The sequence below is a fragment of the Aspergillus costaricaensis genome (genome assembly GCF_003184835.1).
Source record: "Aspergillus costaricaensis CBS 115574 unplaced genomic scaffold BO79scaffold_35, whole genome shotgun sequence".
NCBI classification, from domain to species: domain Eukaryota; kingdom Fungi; phylum Ascomycota; class Eurotiomycetes; order Eurotiales; family Aspergillaceae; genus Aspergillus; species Aspergillus costaricensis.
The window spans coordinates 264,761-279,763 of record NW_020291835.1 but is presented as its reverse complement, the minus strand read 5'-3'; the positions used below and the strand labels follow the sequence as shown (position 1 = coordinate 279,763).

Below are 15,003 nucleotides of genomic sequence, written 5' to 3'. Positions count from 1 at the left end.
ATAATAGTCTAACGGTCTTGGGTAGGGTGTCCCGCCGTCTTCAAATTTTTTCCACACTTCATTTTTTTTTTTCGGCCCTTGTCGCCTCATCTTGCGCCGGCCGCAAGACGGATCTACTTCGGCTCTCGTGCATACCCCGAATTGAGTCGTAAGCAAATCCCGAAACATCGATGGTAACAGAGATCTATAATCATTACTTCTCGAGCATCTATACTCCAATATTGGCACCGACGAGGCGGTTGGCCGATCCACCAGACACGGTTCCTTGAAGGGAGCAGGAGTGGATAAGAAAGAACAAATTAACAGAGATTAACACGACCGCAGAAAAAGAGGCTGCCCTCTCATGAATCATGTAGTGGCGCGGCCCAGCAGACTGCAATAGAACCGTTTGGGAGCCACAGCCATAAGATCGGTGTGGTGTCAAAACGCCCGGCAAGCCCAATCCTGCTTTCCTTTCTCAGCAGCTCGAGTGAAGGACTTGGCGTATTCGGAGGCCGCGGCACGGTAACTGCCAGATACGCACACATTTCCAAGCCGTTGAACGTTGACTTTCCCCACCACATCTACGGACCCGGCTGTGGTGTGATCCACCTCTTTGGTGGTCAGGCCTGACGGATCACTGGGGGACGCATCAGCGCAAATCCGGAAGGTTAACTATGCATGGTGACAAAAAGTACGCGATCTTAGTGAGGCATAGATACATGAGATTATCTCGATGACATGTCGAGGATATCAACTAAAGTACGTGAAATCTCCATATGGAAAGATGAGGTGGCGGATTTCGCATTCACTTATTAGCCAAGGCCATCTAGCCCTCCAAAGGTTGTCACCCGAAAAGGGATAAATTAAATGAACCAAATTTTTGGAAAAGGGCTGCGAACTGGGAGTCCCCGCTCGCTAGGTAGAGTACCTTACATCCTCAACAATACATAATACAGGCTGAGTGGCGCGGTTCCCGGTAGAATAAATCTGATTGACGGGTTCGAGTTCATCTCTTGACTTAGCTCCTGGATTGTATTATCGACTTTCACTCTCGAAATCCTCCGTCCCGTCCGGCTGGAAGCCCGCAATAAACCCATTACTGGAAACCCGTCGAATTTACCCGGCAAATAAGAAAGTGGGTACAGTCAGTGGACCCCAGCGCCTCTGGCCGCTTCTCCAGAAGAGAAGATTCGGAAGCTGGATAGAGAGAGAATAGCGAAAACAGGAAAAGACATGAAGACAAAAGAATAGGGGGAGGAGAGAGGATCCTCGAAGATTCCGTACCTTCATAGGATGGATCCAGTCAAGGTGTGGCTCCTGACTTGATAACGGCCGTTGATCATCAACCCGCCGTGGGTTGTAGCCTACAACGAACAGTACAGAAAAAACAGTGGCAGTAATCCTCGTCTCGACTGTTGCCAACTTTGGGCAGTGGGACTGTCTATCTATCGCCTAGACTTGGGTTTAGTTAGCGTCGCCTATCGACCATCGCTCATCGGCGGGTTAATCTGCGCGCGGATCTTGGGTGGTTGGGGCTAAGATATATGAGGTCCGGAGGTCTATCACTGGGACTAACGAACAGCCCACGGAGATGACAACCGGAACGGTGCTAGTATCTGACTGTTTAATGAATCGCCGTTAGCCCTCAGTCTCCATTTTATAGTGAAGCAGCGTCATAGCCTGGCTCTGAAGAGTCAGCACGTTGCGCCTGGGGCCGCTCTTCCACCCACCCACCACTCCCCTCTCTCCTCTCCAAGTCATCCCGTTGCCCTACTCACTGACTATTCAGTAGTATCGACCCTCTGAGGATCCTATAGTGAAGAGCATTATTGTCGTTGATCCCGGACGCCATGCTTGCTGAGCTTGCAGCCTCGGATAGCCACCGCTGAAGGCAGCTATATTTACCACACGGTATATTAAGTGCGAGTCATGGAGCTTACAAATCAGCCCGCAAAAGGGGCTGCCTGTCTTTGACTGCTATCTATCTAGTATCTACATCTAGATGACCATAACAAGGAACTTCTCAAGGCGAATGATTACGTCGGAAGAGATTGCATCATGCGCAAGTGGACGATTTCTTTGGGGGAGGGGTCATGCAGGTGAACTAGTAGTATGCTCGACACGGGTCTCCCATAGCCAACACACAAACCACCATTACCTGACCACCACTATCTACTCATGTAGCACTGCGCCACAGCCAGCAATATACGACAACCCAAACTAACTAGTCAGGCCAATGCGAATATTAATAATATGTGGCCATCTAAACTATCGATCGGGTCTCCATCATGTGAACAAGTAAGCATAAATTAATTTACCTAGTTACTCTTACTTCTTTCTGATCGGGCCTCCGATGCTAACCTGCCTACCCTCCCTTCCTTCCTTCCTTCCTTCCTTTCCCCCCCCCCTCCCCACTACACACTAAGACACGATGTAACCTGATCCCGATCGATCATGCCAGCAAGCCATATGGCTATGAGATATGCCTTTTTTTTTCCGATCGCGTCAGACTATAATAGTTTTCTCTATAGATTCTATTGAATTTCCTGACTCGACTTTCAACTTATTATTTTTCCCTTTTTGGAGGTCCACGTAAATTAACGACAGAAATATTAGTTACCACATGATGCTGCCCTTTACCATGTATCATTATACTTTACGTTCCGTATTCTAGTCCAGGGTTATATTACTTTCGAAAATATACGATTCGAGTTATTTACGCATCTACTCTGCAAATGTAGCTTTTTTTCAGGTAGTAGTAGTAAGTCTGTTATGCTTCACTTTTGCATTGCTTTGATGCTTTGATCATGGCCAATGAATTAGGAGGTATGATACTTACTTACCTATTGGTCCCTGTTTATGCCCGCAGTCACATAGAGTTTGAAACGACATGAAGAAGACGTACTGTGTAACTAGTAGTAGATGCATGAGTAGTATTTCGCATAAGCCACTAATGGGATGCTAGAGTGCTGCATCCGCCTGACCGATCTAGCGAAGCTATATATATGTATTATGCTGCTGCTGCTGCTGCTGCTGCTGCTGTGTGGATGTATGTATCTGTGTGTGTGTGTGTGTGTGTGTGTGTGGTCCAGATGCGCTCGGTGCGTGTTACCAGTTACTGAGTAGTACTAGTAGTATCTGCCACCAGCCCATACCACACAGCTTGGGATGACCTGCAGGTTGGACTGTATGTGGTCTGTAGGTGTATTGTTGATCTACTAGTAGATGATTATGTGTGTTACTGGTACTATCTAGAAGTATTGATGGTATACTACTAGTAGGATGGTGTTGTTATGAAGTTATTTTACAGATTTGTATGTTCGTTGTCTATCTGAATATTGAAGATGTTACCCATCTTAATATATATATATATATATCATACAAAGTGACCACACTTCCTCACCACAAAACCTACAAAGTAAAAGGTTAAAAAGAACATAGAAACCAACCAAAGAAAAAAAGACAACTATTCGAAAGTAAAGAATAAAAACCAGTTTGTCTAAACAATACTCACACACACACACACGCGTAAATTTGCAATAACAGCATACATACATACATACATACATACACCATCAAATTCGGTACCAAACTTTTTCCAACAAATTAAACTAAAAGTTGAATTAATTCCTGGGCTGGCGATTCCAATCTCACCTAGTTAGTAGTTCACTTTAGTTACAGTTTTGCTTAGCCTGGACCCGAATAACACGTGGATAGGAAACCACGGATACACCCGGCTTATGGGATCTAGAACTGGAAACTTTAGTACTGCACCTTTTGGACTGACGAAAGCTGACAACCACTGACAGGTAGATGTAGATCTTAGTACATAGTAAGTAGTAAGTAAGTAAGCAGGTAATAGAGACGGACGAAGATTCGCTACTATTTCCGATCGGATCGATTGGTTCTTCTTTTACTTTTCTTGGTAGTAGTATTTATTTTTGTCTCTCTTTTGATTAGTTGTCTAATTAAAAACGAGGTATTGGTATATATCCACATCGTTCGGGATTCGGGATATGCTTCATTGCTATCGCCGGTAGTAGTAGTAGTAGTAGTGGTAGTAGTAATTGGAGCAATATGACAGCATGTAGTAGGACTATACTAACTTCGTAGTGCGTGTTGCTATCGATTTTTTCCCGCTCGGTGAAGTGGGAACTGGGAACGACCAACTTATATTTAGAAATGTCAATAGAACGGCGACCCGAAGACGGGACTAACTATCTAAGTATAAGAGGTTACTTTAACTAGTAGTAGTCAGGATCAAATCTGCAGAAGAGAGGGGCCGGGAAATGAACGATGATGATATTGATGATGACACTTTACTATAAGCAGGGCCAAGGGGAAATGAAGTAACTCCAATTTCATCTGCTATCTATCTACTAAGCACAAGTAGGTAAGATCCCGCAAACGAGGTCCCCGAGATGGATAGATGGATGGGGTGGGTAGGTGTGGATGTGAGTGGATTGATTGTCAAGAAGGAACGAAGAATAATTTAGAGAGGATACGGACAATCAATTTTAATTAATAGAAACAGAATAGAACAGAAGGAGAAGAAGAAGAATAAGGGAAGGAAAGAGGGGATTTGGGGGGGGGGGGGCCCGTCCTTAACGCCACCGGATGAATTCGATGGAGGTGTCAGTGGGTGTGGCTCTTGTCTCTCTGGTCGGTCCATGACAACCTGGTTTATTTGATTACAACGATCGCGATCGGCAACCTTCAATCAAAGCAACCGTGTTAGATTGGTTTTCCCCCCTCTCCTCCCCCGTCATTCCTGTTTTCCTTCCCTTCGTTCATTCCTTCCGTTCCGTTCCTCTCTGGTCGTCCGTGTAGGCAATCTATTCTTGTAAGTTAGTTACTAGTAGTTTACTGTCTAGTCAGTAGATTAGTAGTCGATTAGTTGACCAAGTCTATCTATACCAAATTTTATCTGACTTGAACATGTTCCCACTTCCCTTTACTACTTTTAGTTACTACTACTATTGGTGTAGTAATAATTATTCTCCAGCTAAGCCATTCTGTTTGTTCTGGAATGTTCAAAGTTCTCCATCACAGCCGTCTCTCTCCCCTGGGTGAATGGCTCGGGAACTGAACATTCGTTCCATGGTTAGATTTCTGCAATCAGGTAATTTTTACCGACTTTGCAAAAAAAAAAAACCCTCGAAGCCAGTGGGTAGTTGTTCTGGAACACGCATTCCTTCCCTCGTTTAGATCAACTAGTCGAAACTAAATCGATGGGATGGGGACGAACCCGATGGTTGGAGTAAGATAGAATTTCTGGATAAGATTCTCACACGGCCTTTCATCTGGAACCATACCTTCAGACTTTCGACCTTTCCCCGATCGTTGCCGGTTGACGGAATACCAAGAGGTTGGAAGAGAATGAAAAAAGCGAAAGGGAGAATAGACCCCGAGGGGAGAGACAGACAGACCCCTGGCTGGCCTATCCACAATGGGAAAGGATATGACAGCTTCCCTTCTTCCACACACACACACACACACACACTCTCTCTCTCTCTCACTCACTCACACAATCCCCCCTCTTCTCCCCCCTCCATGACAGCCACGGGGAGACAGAGAGGGGAGAGAGGGTCCCCATCGATGTCAAAATCGGGGATCCGCTGTCATTGGTGAACCTACAACAAGAAGACCAGGGGGAAATTTTCACTTGCCGAGCTTGAAAATAATTTTTTTTTTTCCCTTTTTCATTCAGTGTTAGTATTATTATTATTATAATAATTTTATTATTTTATTTTTCTGCCATGCTCCAATATTTCCATCATTCTTGTTTTGGTAGCCGTAGTACAATCGGGGACTTGGTTATGGATCGTATGATAATCATGTCCCCGATGGTCCGGATACAGACTACTTACTACCTGTACACCACTTCGCGGGACGGCGAACACTCTGCTGATTGACAATGAATGCCGACTCTCCTCCCTCTCTAGGAAAGGAAAAAAGGAATGGAAAAAAGAAGACCCCTTTTATCGGCTTCCACATTCTCTTTTTACCTTCCCCCTGGGGTTCTTGATTCTTGGAGGGGAAGCGGTTCTCGCTCTTGGTTATTTCCGTGTCTTGGCCGTTTGGCTTGGCCTTGGTACAATGGGCGAACACCACACGCGTGTGTAAAGGTCATCGCAGGTACATCCGACCAGAAGCTCTACTAGTCTCTGCTTGGTTTTTGTCATACAGGATTTTGGTAATTTGGAATTCGTAATGCTCTTATGTTATGTTGTAGGTTCTTTGGTTTCTCTTGTATTAACTACGTATGATCTTGCCTTTTTACAATTCGGAACCGATCTACTGTACTATCCGATTGGGAAAACTGGGTTTGCTGCATGAAAAGTATGGCATCTGTATTTGCTCTCTAAACTAGGGAACCGTCAATCAACAACCGTGGCCGACTTGGATGCGCTCGCACCCCCTCTACCATCCTTGTTTGCCTTGGCTTATGTCCTCTCCGCAGGCAACATCGATCGGAAGGCAAAAAACTCTCAAGCTCATCACATGTGGTTCTTCGATAGCAGGAAGCTTATCGCCAGTACGCGTTGGCCACGGAATTGATATAGTCGATCCCCTCCTTCCGCCACGTGTCTGGCTCCATGTAGCTGTAGCTCGTGACATTCGCATCAAACACCAGATCAACCGGCTGATCCTTCCCGTACGATTGCCACTGCACATCGGAGTCCTTGATGCCCGAATTAGGATCTAAATCGTGGATGAACGATGCCCACATGCTGGTCATCAAATTGCTTAGCTGTACGTAGGACTCGGGCATCCCTGCGAATGGCTTTCCGTAATGGTACCCAAGTCCTGCAATGTTGTTGAACACAAAGGCAACCTCTTCGAAATGGGTGGCGCCAGACAAGATGGGGACATCGGCCGCGCGCATGTTGAATCGATAACAGTACGCCGGCGTCGAGGTCTCTGTCCACGCCTCACATTGTCGCCGCCGGTTGGCATGCATTACGTAGTCCCCTGCGTATGCACAGGTGCGCCGCCATTGGTAGCCTTCGGACGGGACTCGACTGTCTCCGAGGAATTCGGGGATACCCAGTGCTGGATCATCGGGGTAGAGCTGCAGGATTTCCTGGGCGATCGTGGGGGGTAGCTGGAATCCAGATTCGCCATCTGCATGTGAGATTAGCCCATTTGCTGTCCTGGGGTTCTTTCAGTATCTCAACTGATCATCGTACATACCTGTTAGATATGCATAGAACTCCTCTGTCGTGTTAATACCCGTGGGGCCGAAGGCTGTTCCTTCGTCGGTATTGGTACCTGCAAGAATAGGGACTTTGACGAATTCGTGCTTGTCTAGCTGGAGGCTACCCCATTCTCTGATGATATCTCCATCAATGACAGGCCCGAAGTTGAACTCCGAGCTGCCACTTGTGGTGTTGAGAGCAGCGTTCAATTTCTCGAAGGGAACTTCGCGCAGACACTGCAAAGAGTCTACTACATTGGAGCAACCGACTTGGGCCGCGAGCTCATCATAGAGCGCTTGGTACCCGGTATAGTTGCCTGGGCTAGCAGTAATAGTCGCTCCCGATTCCATGATGCCTGCACGAAAGAGACCGTCGTCCCTACCGCCGTATGCTGCAAGGTGATAGCCAACGGACATCGCTCCGGCGGACTCGCCCCAGATGGTGATCTTCTCTGGGTCTCCTCCGAACGCTGCGATATTCTCCTTAATCCAGTGGAGTGCTAGCCTCTGGTCCCTGATGCCTAGGTTGGTATTGCCAGTGCCCCAGACTTGACTGGAGCTCAAAAAGCCCCATGCCGAAAGGCGATAGTTTAAGCTGACGGCAATGAATGGCTTCCCTACAATGCGAGTGTCCCAAGTCAGAATAACTCCACAACCTTATACGTGAACATACCGATTTTATAGGAGTTGGCGACAATCGCGGACATGTTGTAGCGCTGGTCAGCACTGGATCCCTCATAGAAACCACCGCCATGTATCCAAACGCCCACAGGGAGCTTCGAGTTCTCATTTGCAGAAGAATCGCGGATGACATTCAAGGTCAGACACGCTTCGGACTGTGGGTACCAAATTGAATCGGTCTAACAGATACTCCCATTAGCTGACACCTATAATGCCAGGATCAGCTCGAAGAAGGCTTTGCGCACTTACCCCGTATCCTACACAGATGTTGGAATACTCCTTTGCGTCGCGCTCTCCACTCCAGCTTTCATTCAAGGACTGAGGCACCGTAAATCGCAAGTCACCTAAAGGTTGCTGAGCATACGGCATTCCTAGAAAGAAATCTTGCTGGTAATGTGTATTCGTCACTCCGACATATGTGCCGTTGCGAACCTGGGCCGTAGGACTGGCCGCGGAGCGGGCCACTTTAGTTGGCGCCGCATTGCCCACAGCAAGTAACGCGAGAAGAGCAACAGCGAGTTTTGGCATCATTAAACAGACGAGAAATTGCTATCTGCGCTGGCCCGACAGCAATTGGGGGTTTGCTGGGGCGGCCATTATAAGGAAAGGGTCCAACATGTGGGGAACTAGGATGGATGCACCCCGGATAATTCAATCCATGCCAGCTTGCACCTGGTGCATTAGTGGGGGTTGTCTCCGGGGTTCTGCCGGGAGAGCATGGGGTGAGGAATGCGGGGAATCGCGGCATTGAAGGCTCAACCGCCATATATAACTCGCTCCTGGTAGGATTGTCGACCGAGATGTGGAGCTATCGAGTCATAGGACACAGCTGGCACAATGACCTCATGGTCGAAATGGCAGATCGAGGACGTCCAAATGCCGAGTCTTGATTTGTAGACATGCCGATTATTTTGCCGGAGCGTGAGTTGTATGGGGCCTTTCCGGAAGGTAATTTCACGCGACGGCTGGATGAGCACCGTTCACGGTGAGCTTGTGGTGATGTGGACTGACCTCATGCCGGCGCAATAGATAAATTTGGTGCATCGTATATAAGTCAAAGAGCGGAAGCTGATCGTGTTTACACCCTGAAGCAGACCCGACATGGAAGCAGACGCGATACTGAGAGATGTGGAAGACGGGAATGGCAGACGAGGCGCCAGAGAGAAAAGAGACATGCGGGTCGCTTGACCGCTAGTGCCCAAAATTGGCAGATGCATCATGCATGTTTAGGCTCAGAGATAACCCAATTACTTGTGTGGCTCTTATTAGGCAAAATTCTCCCTGTCTTCTACCAACGGTATAAGAGAAGCCTCTAAGCTATGGCATTGACACAGGCTGGCTTTGTAATCACATCCGACGAGAAATCGCTATGCTTATAGAGGCTAGCTCGTCCGGTGCAAGGCGTTCTCATTGTTGCACATGGACAGGAAGAGGCCCAGGCGAGAACGTCTCCACCAAGGCTAGAGTCGTACGAGATGTCATGTTAAGGAGGGTGTGTGAGCTATGGTGTTCTGTCGGACAAGCATATGAGCTGAGCTGACGCTGTTCTCATTGTTCCTGAATGCGAGAGGCCCATCCAACACCGATGGGGCGAAGCAGAATGTGGTTATGCATGGAAATTTTATGCTGCTTCGTTGACTTGCGGTCCAAATTCCGGCAGATGCTATCAGGAGCTTGCAAAAGCTTCCCATGGCCCTCTCACGCACTGACGGGAGCGAAGGGTATACTCGTGGCACAAGCCCATCATTGGCATTGTAACGGTAACACGTTCAGCTGGCTCGTTGGTCTTATATCAGAGTATTGCCACTACAGGCCTTTTCTAAGCCTTTGTTTCGAATGCCGCCTGGAATTATGAGGTGTCTTTTTCAATAGACCATGGCTTAATTGCCAGTTTATGCTCTATCTGCCAAATACCTAAAAGACAAAGGCTTTCGATGACTCGTATCCTGGTTATTTGCCATACCAGTAGACTGCATATCATGCCAGTACACTGGGGCAAAGGGGAGGAACATACTGAATTCTGGACTCTGTCTGAATTTCTTCAGGTGCGCAAGTGAAGACGGGGTTCCTTTCATCAAAATCCAGCTTTTGTGACGAGTGAAGCAGTGTCCACAAATCTTTCGACACGGTTCCTCGAGAACTTTCTTTGAAGGCATCAAGTATGCATTGGATAATACCAAACCAGGCGGTCCCCCTGGCAGGCTTGCCCGAGCCTTCCGACGAAGTTGATTCTGTCATGGCTGTCATTCATGGATTTTTAGCTGCACTGAGGACCAAAAATCCTGTTGACTTCGAGAAATACTGTGTTCGGGCAGGAGGAATGTCTGTTTGGCCACCATCCCCCACCCTTCCTCGCTTTTGTACCATTGGAGCTTTCGTGGAGCAAGTGACACGGATTCAGGACGAAATCGACGAGCGCATCTGGGATCCGGAGGTGAAGGTATACTCGCCCGGAAACATGGCTGCAGTATGGGCACCTTTTCGGGCAAAGGTCAATGGAGTTGTGCATCATGTGGGCGTTGAGCTTTTCGTTCTTCATAAAGTCAACGGTGTATGGAAAGTGACAGGGCTGGCGGATTCATGTCGGCAGCCAACGGAGGAAGAAAAGATGTTGTTGCCATAGTGGCCAGGAGTGAAAGATGCCTGAAATGACGGAAATGGGGAGTTTGGTCCTTTGGAGGAATGGGAATGTGTTTGGAATAAATCAAGACAGGGAAGTCAAGATTATAGTTGATTGATGGATCACATGGCAGTCAGCCGCGGCCCTTTTGCGAAGCACATTGAGGAAAGTGAAGGAGTACCATCAACGAGCACTACGGGAAATAAATCTTGTAATTATTGTCTAATAAGTATGCTTGGATGTCCTCCAGGGCTTGCCAATTCTGTCAGCTGACAAGGAAGTTCTAATTATGTTCACTTCACTGTAGATAAATATGGAGAGCACGCTATCTACATCTATATGCAACAACACTCGTCTTCAGCCATCTAATTCTTCTTGCCTCTAAGGAGCTCCCACCCAACTGTACCATGTTTGCCTTCTTTGACAGTCATCTCATCCACAGCCTTCACCAAGTCGTAGCAAATCTCCTCGGATACAGCACTGTCATGCTTATACCCAGGATGTGACGCAACGAACTCGCGGATCCATTTAGCTCCAGTCCAAAGGGTACCGTTCGCACGCTTACGTATCAAGTCAAGGTAGCTGGCTAGAGAACACCGTGTCTCAACATCCACATTGACACTGTTCAAGTAAGATTCGACGAGCGGGATCAATCCAGGGAATGATCCATCAGTGGAACCGTTAATAATATCAGAAATCGTCATGAGATCATACTCAGACTCCACTGGGTGTAGTGGCGGTGATGGAGGTGGCGTGTTATGAGCAGAGGATGTCGTAGAGGAGACATTGCTACCACCTGGCGATTGCTGGTTCGGTCTGCGACGAGAGAATGGGTCTTTGCGGAAGTAGAACTTTTGTTCCAATACTGCATTTCGAAGGTGCGCAGTTTCCATGTTCTCTGTCGTACGCTGGATCGGGATGTAGAAATTGAGATCGAAACTCAAGATTGCACGGGTCACAAGCACAATAAAGATACTGAAGGCGGCGTTCTCAAAGTCGGTCATCTGGATTTCCATGGATCGGAATTCAACTCGCCAGCCGATGTCATCCTTGTCAGGTGGCGGCGGCTTGAAACGCATATGCTGCCAATTGGTCGACTGCAGGTTCTCGAAGTGATCTGCTTTGTTCAAGTCCAGCTCCTCGAGATCTTCCGAGAATATAACCAGTGGATCACGAATAAACAGGTGCGCGAAATGTGTCGCCAAAAGATCATCCATGCCGTCATCCATCAATCGCTTCTTGATATCTTGATCAACGATAAGATCGGGATCCAGATATTCTTTTCTTAATCTGGGATCTTGTGAGATATAAGTCGAGTTCGAAGCATATCGGGATTTGGGGATTCTCCATCTATCATTCTTCAGGGGCTGCATGGTGTTAATACAATTTTTGAGACTGAGGAACAAACAACACAGAAGAGTGGAATCTTACAAGTTCACCAAGCTCCTCCCGTGTCCGGTCATCAACAGCTCCACTGATCTGATTCCAACGGACATCTGTGTCGACGAGGAAACCCTTGTATATCGGAGTGGCGGCAGTGAGAGCCAAAAGGATAGGCCCCAGTGGACTCAGTTGATCGTACAACTTTCTCCCTTCCGTCATGTTCTTCGCTTGAAAAGTTATCTGGAGACAGCAACTCCCCATGCCGAATGCCATGGCGTCCATGTAAACATGACCCTCCTTAGCCGCGCCATTTCGGACATCATCATCCTCGGGCCAGTTGTGGAGGTCATAGTCCACAGTCGGATCCAAAAAGGGATCGGGCGTGTTTTTGTCCTTATAGACTGGCACATTCAGCTCGATTTTCCGGCCTCTCCTTGATCTTATATTGGCCGCCAAGGTTGGAAATCGAATATGGGGGTTAGCGATTTCGTCGGGGACAAACTGAGATCGCAATGCGGGACCCGATGGGGGATAATAAGGCTGAATATAGTCGTCTTTTGTCCCCAGACGAGGGAATGTGGTGAGGGTGATAGGACTCTCATTTGGTGCCATGTGAGCCTTTGCAACCTCACGCCTATTATACGTCCATCAGAGACGTCATTACTTGCCCGGGAAAACCGAGAACTTACCGCCACTTCATGTTGGACTCTACTTTCAGTAGATCCTTGAAGTCGATGCCCCAGGGCTTACCCGGAGTGGCTTCCAGCATGAATCGGCCAAATTCAGGATGGAAATGAGGTGGCTCCTCACCCTCACTAAGATCCGTCAGAGATTCTCTTCTCGTGTTCCCAAAACCCTAGTCCCAACTCACTGTTCCTTATTCTGAGACAGAGGGGAAGTTCCCTCTTTCCACGATGCTTCGTCCTCAGCGAGCGACTTGAGGATATCGGCCTGAGCGAGAGACAAGCGGGCCTTTTTGCTCTCATCATCGACTGCTACGACGAGATACTCGACCTAACGAAGAAAGAGCTATTAGCTCACATTGAAACAGAAAAATGTGAAGATTGCGACTTACCTCGTCACCCCAGAGAAGGGCATTCCGTTCCTTTCCCTTGGCTCTATGCCAATTGGCAAGTAATTGCTATCTCAGTTAGAAAAGAACCCCACCTAGAGTACATGATTGGGAGAATTCGACACAAGATCATATCCTTACCTCAATGCCCCATTTGCGAACCTGATCCGCTCTCTTCTTGGCCTCTGGCCAGTCCAAAGCCGTCCCAAGCGCTCTGAAGGAACGGCCAATGTTAGTTTTTGCGCATCAATGAAATCCGGCTTTGACCCAGCACGCTCCACCTACAGCAAGCCCATGTTGTCAACACCAGACAGTTGGAACTTTGAATTGCAAATCCCAGTCTGAGGTTCCAAGGTTTTTCTGTGGCTTTGGGTGAAGTAAAAGTTCGAAGGTCAGGCCATCCAGAAACCCCGCGGAGATGAGGGGAACTTTCCCGGCAGTATCTCCGAACCACGGCAGAATAAGCCAACGTCAGTGGCACGCAATGTCGTGACTTCAAGACACGCCCGTAACGGCTTTACACAAACAACAACGGCAGCAGATACTGATCGATTAAATATGAACAAACTGCTGACCCTGCCGACTTTGAGAAATTCTGTCGAACCTTCGGGTACAAAGGCTCAAGCGCCTATTGGTGGCCGGGAAACTTATTCCCCCCATTTCTGGTAGGCCGGGCGGGGCAGTAAGCAGTGGTCGGTGATTATCAATGCCGCCGATTTCTAAGCAGACGTGGAGGGATTAGAGGTCATGTGATATCTACACCAGTTGCTCCGCGGCGGCCGATTTGTATGGAGGGCAAGCAGATAAATATGGATGGTCATTCGTCTCTATGTAGTCCTTCGGAAAGATGCATGAAGAATGTCATGACCATTTGGAAGCATACTGAAAGCTCTTTACGAACCCATCATTGTCTCCAGGGCGTTGCGCCATGGCTGGATTTGCATCTGCCTACCATTGAGGTGTGATCTCATGGCACTCGCGGACAAAGTCGCAAACTATTATGGTATTTGCACTTGACAAATCATCGCTCTCATTATGTTGCAAAGTTGAAAGGTGGGACAGATCCGAGTCCCTTCTGGCCCGAAGAAATCAGTGCTGTCTTTTTGAGGGAGGGTGGCTAACGATTTCACCACCCAGACCTCCCAAGCAGCGTCGGAGCCGAACAACCCCAAAAGTACGGTTGATGCTACTGGTTAGCCAATCGACCGTTCTGGTTTTCGCAGGTGTGGTGACGGCAAGCCTAGTCTTGGATGATTCCCAACGCCAATGTCGGTGCATGGACAAACAATCTCAGAATCTCTATGTACATAACCCGCTCCTTCGCTCGTCTCGAATGCCGTGCCGATATTTGTGGTATCATTAGTTGCTCCGGGCACCACCCTTAGCGGCGCGGAGCTCTTCCATCTTAGCAACACGCTTCTTGAACTCCTCGTATTGGCACTTCTCGTAGCTGTGTCTCTCGTCCTATTGGGTGGAAAGAGGCATGGCGTTAGTTATATATACGACAAGATGAACAGTAATCCATGAATAAACCAGAGTGAAAACAACGCACCTCGCACTTCCAGGGAAGGTAGTATTCTTGCTGGCGGCAGCGGTTCAATGGGATCAGGAGGCCTGCGCAAGAGTCGCGGTATTGGAGGGGAAGACGAGCATCCGACATTTCCTGGCGGGAGGCAGCTAAAGACAAGCGTTAGTCGTTAATCATCCGGTGCCAACTTTCACATCACTGCCTTCCGTCACATCGGACGCCAATGGCAACAATTACATACCGGTGCTATCCGCAAGCCCAACGGCACTCTTCACAGACTCGGCGGCAGTCATCTTGACACGAGGGGGTGACTCAATTGAAGGTTATTCCAAGGATAGGCGACTGGGCTGTGAGGTTTGCAGCTATCCGCAGTCGTCGTTCCTTCCGGACGATAAGTCATGTGACATCACGTGTTTTTGGTTCCACAACAGGTTTAGCGTATCCAAATCCACTTTACGCGGTCAACGTACCCGGAGCGCGTCTTATCCAGCCCTGCCATCCGTCGCGTGTTGAGATAGATGTTGCTGGGCTACGAC

General features: G+C 48.1%; 5 protein-coding genes across 5 annotated transcripts; 2 read left to right on the top strand and 3 right to left on the bottom strand.

Moving 5' to 3' along the window:
• Positions 1 to 6,372: 6,372 nt before the first annotated feature.
• Positions 6,373 to 8,501, bottom strand: BO79DRAFT_180189 (cholinesterase). The gene is made up of 4 exons (XM_025680078.1): positions 8,114 to 8,501; positions 7,857 to 8,043; positions 7,180 to 7,800; positions 6,373 to 7,110 (listed from the first exon to the last, which is right to left on the bottom strand). The coding sequence occupies exons 1-4, from the start codon at positions 8,393 to 8,395 to the stop codon at positions 6,512 to 6,514; spliced, it is 1,689 nt and encodes a 562-aa protein (XP_025535860.1). The 5' UTR covers positions 8,396 to 8,501; the 3' UTR covers positions 6,373 to 6,511.
• Positions 8,502 to 8,664: 163 nt separating this feature from the next.
• On the top strand, positions 8,665 to 9,719 carry BO79DRAFT_231946 (uncharacterized protein; the record flags this gene model as incomplete). Its single annotated transcript, XM_025684196.1, has 6 exons — positions 8,665 to 8,712; positions 8,813 to 8,865; positions 8,959 to 9,043; position 9,356; positions 9,401 to 9,469; positions 9,535 to 9,719. 6 exons carry the CDS (start codon positions 8,665 to 8,667, stop codon positions 9,717 to 9,719), a joined length of 441 nt encoding a protein of 146 aa, XP_025535859.1.
• Positions 9,720 to 10,025: 306 nt separating this feature from the next.
• BO79DRAFT_274129 (uncharacterized protein) lies at positions 10,026 to 10,678 on the top strand (the record flags this gene model as incomplete). Its single annotated transcript, XM_025687573.1, has 1 exon — positions 10,026 to 10,678. The coding sequence occupies one exon, from the start codon at positions 10,026 to 10,028 to the stop codon at positions 10,485 to 10,487; it is 462 nt and encodes a 153-aa protein (XP_025535858.1). The 3' UTR covers positions 10,488 to 10,678.
• A 97-nt stretch (positions 10,679 to 10,775) lies between these two features.
• BO79DRAFT_211107 (glutamate--cysteine ligase) lies at positions 10,776 to 13,251 on the bottom strand. Its single transcript, XM_025682950.1, has 7 exons — positions 13,225 to 13,251; positions 13,081 to 13,153; positions 12,943 to 13,008; positions 12,739 to 12,881; positions 12,557 to 12,682; positions 11,916 to 12,501; positions 10,776 to 11,851 (listed from the first exon to the last, which is right to left on the bottom strand). The coding sequence occupies exons 1-7, from the start codon at positions 13,233 to 13,235 to the stop codon at positions 10,850 to 10,852; spliced, it is 2,007 nt and encodes a 668-aa protein (XP_025535857.1). The 5' UTR covers positions 13,236 to 13,251; the 3' UTR covers positions 10,776 to 10,849.
• Positions 13,252 to 13,966: 715 nt separating this feature from the next.
• On the bottom strand, positions 13,967 to 14,807 carry BO79DRAFT_201911 (NADH dehydrogenase [ubiquinone] 1 beta subcomplex subunit 7). Its single transcript, XM_025681615.1, has 3 exons — positions 14,709 to 14,807; positions 14,492 to 14,616; positions 13,967 to 14,403 (listed from the first exon to the last, which is right to left on the bottom strand). The coding sequence occupies exons 1-3, from the start codon at positions 14,758 to 14,760 to the stop codon at positions 14,299 to 14,301; spliced, it is 282 nt and encodes a 93-aa protein (XP_025535856.1). The 5' UTR covers positions 14,761 to 14,807; the 3' UTR covers positions 13,967 to 14,298.
• Positions 14,808 to 15,003: the final 196 nt, after the last annotated feature.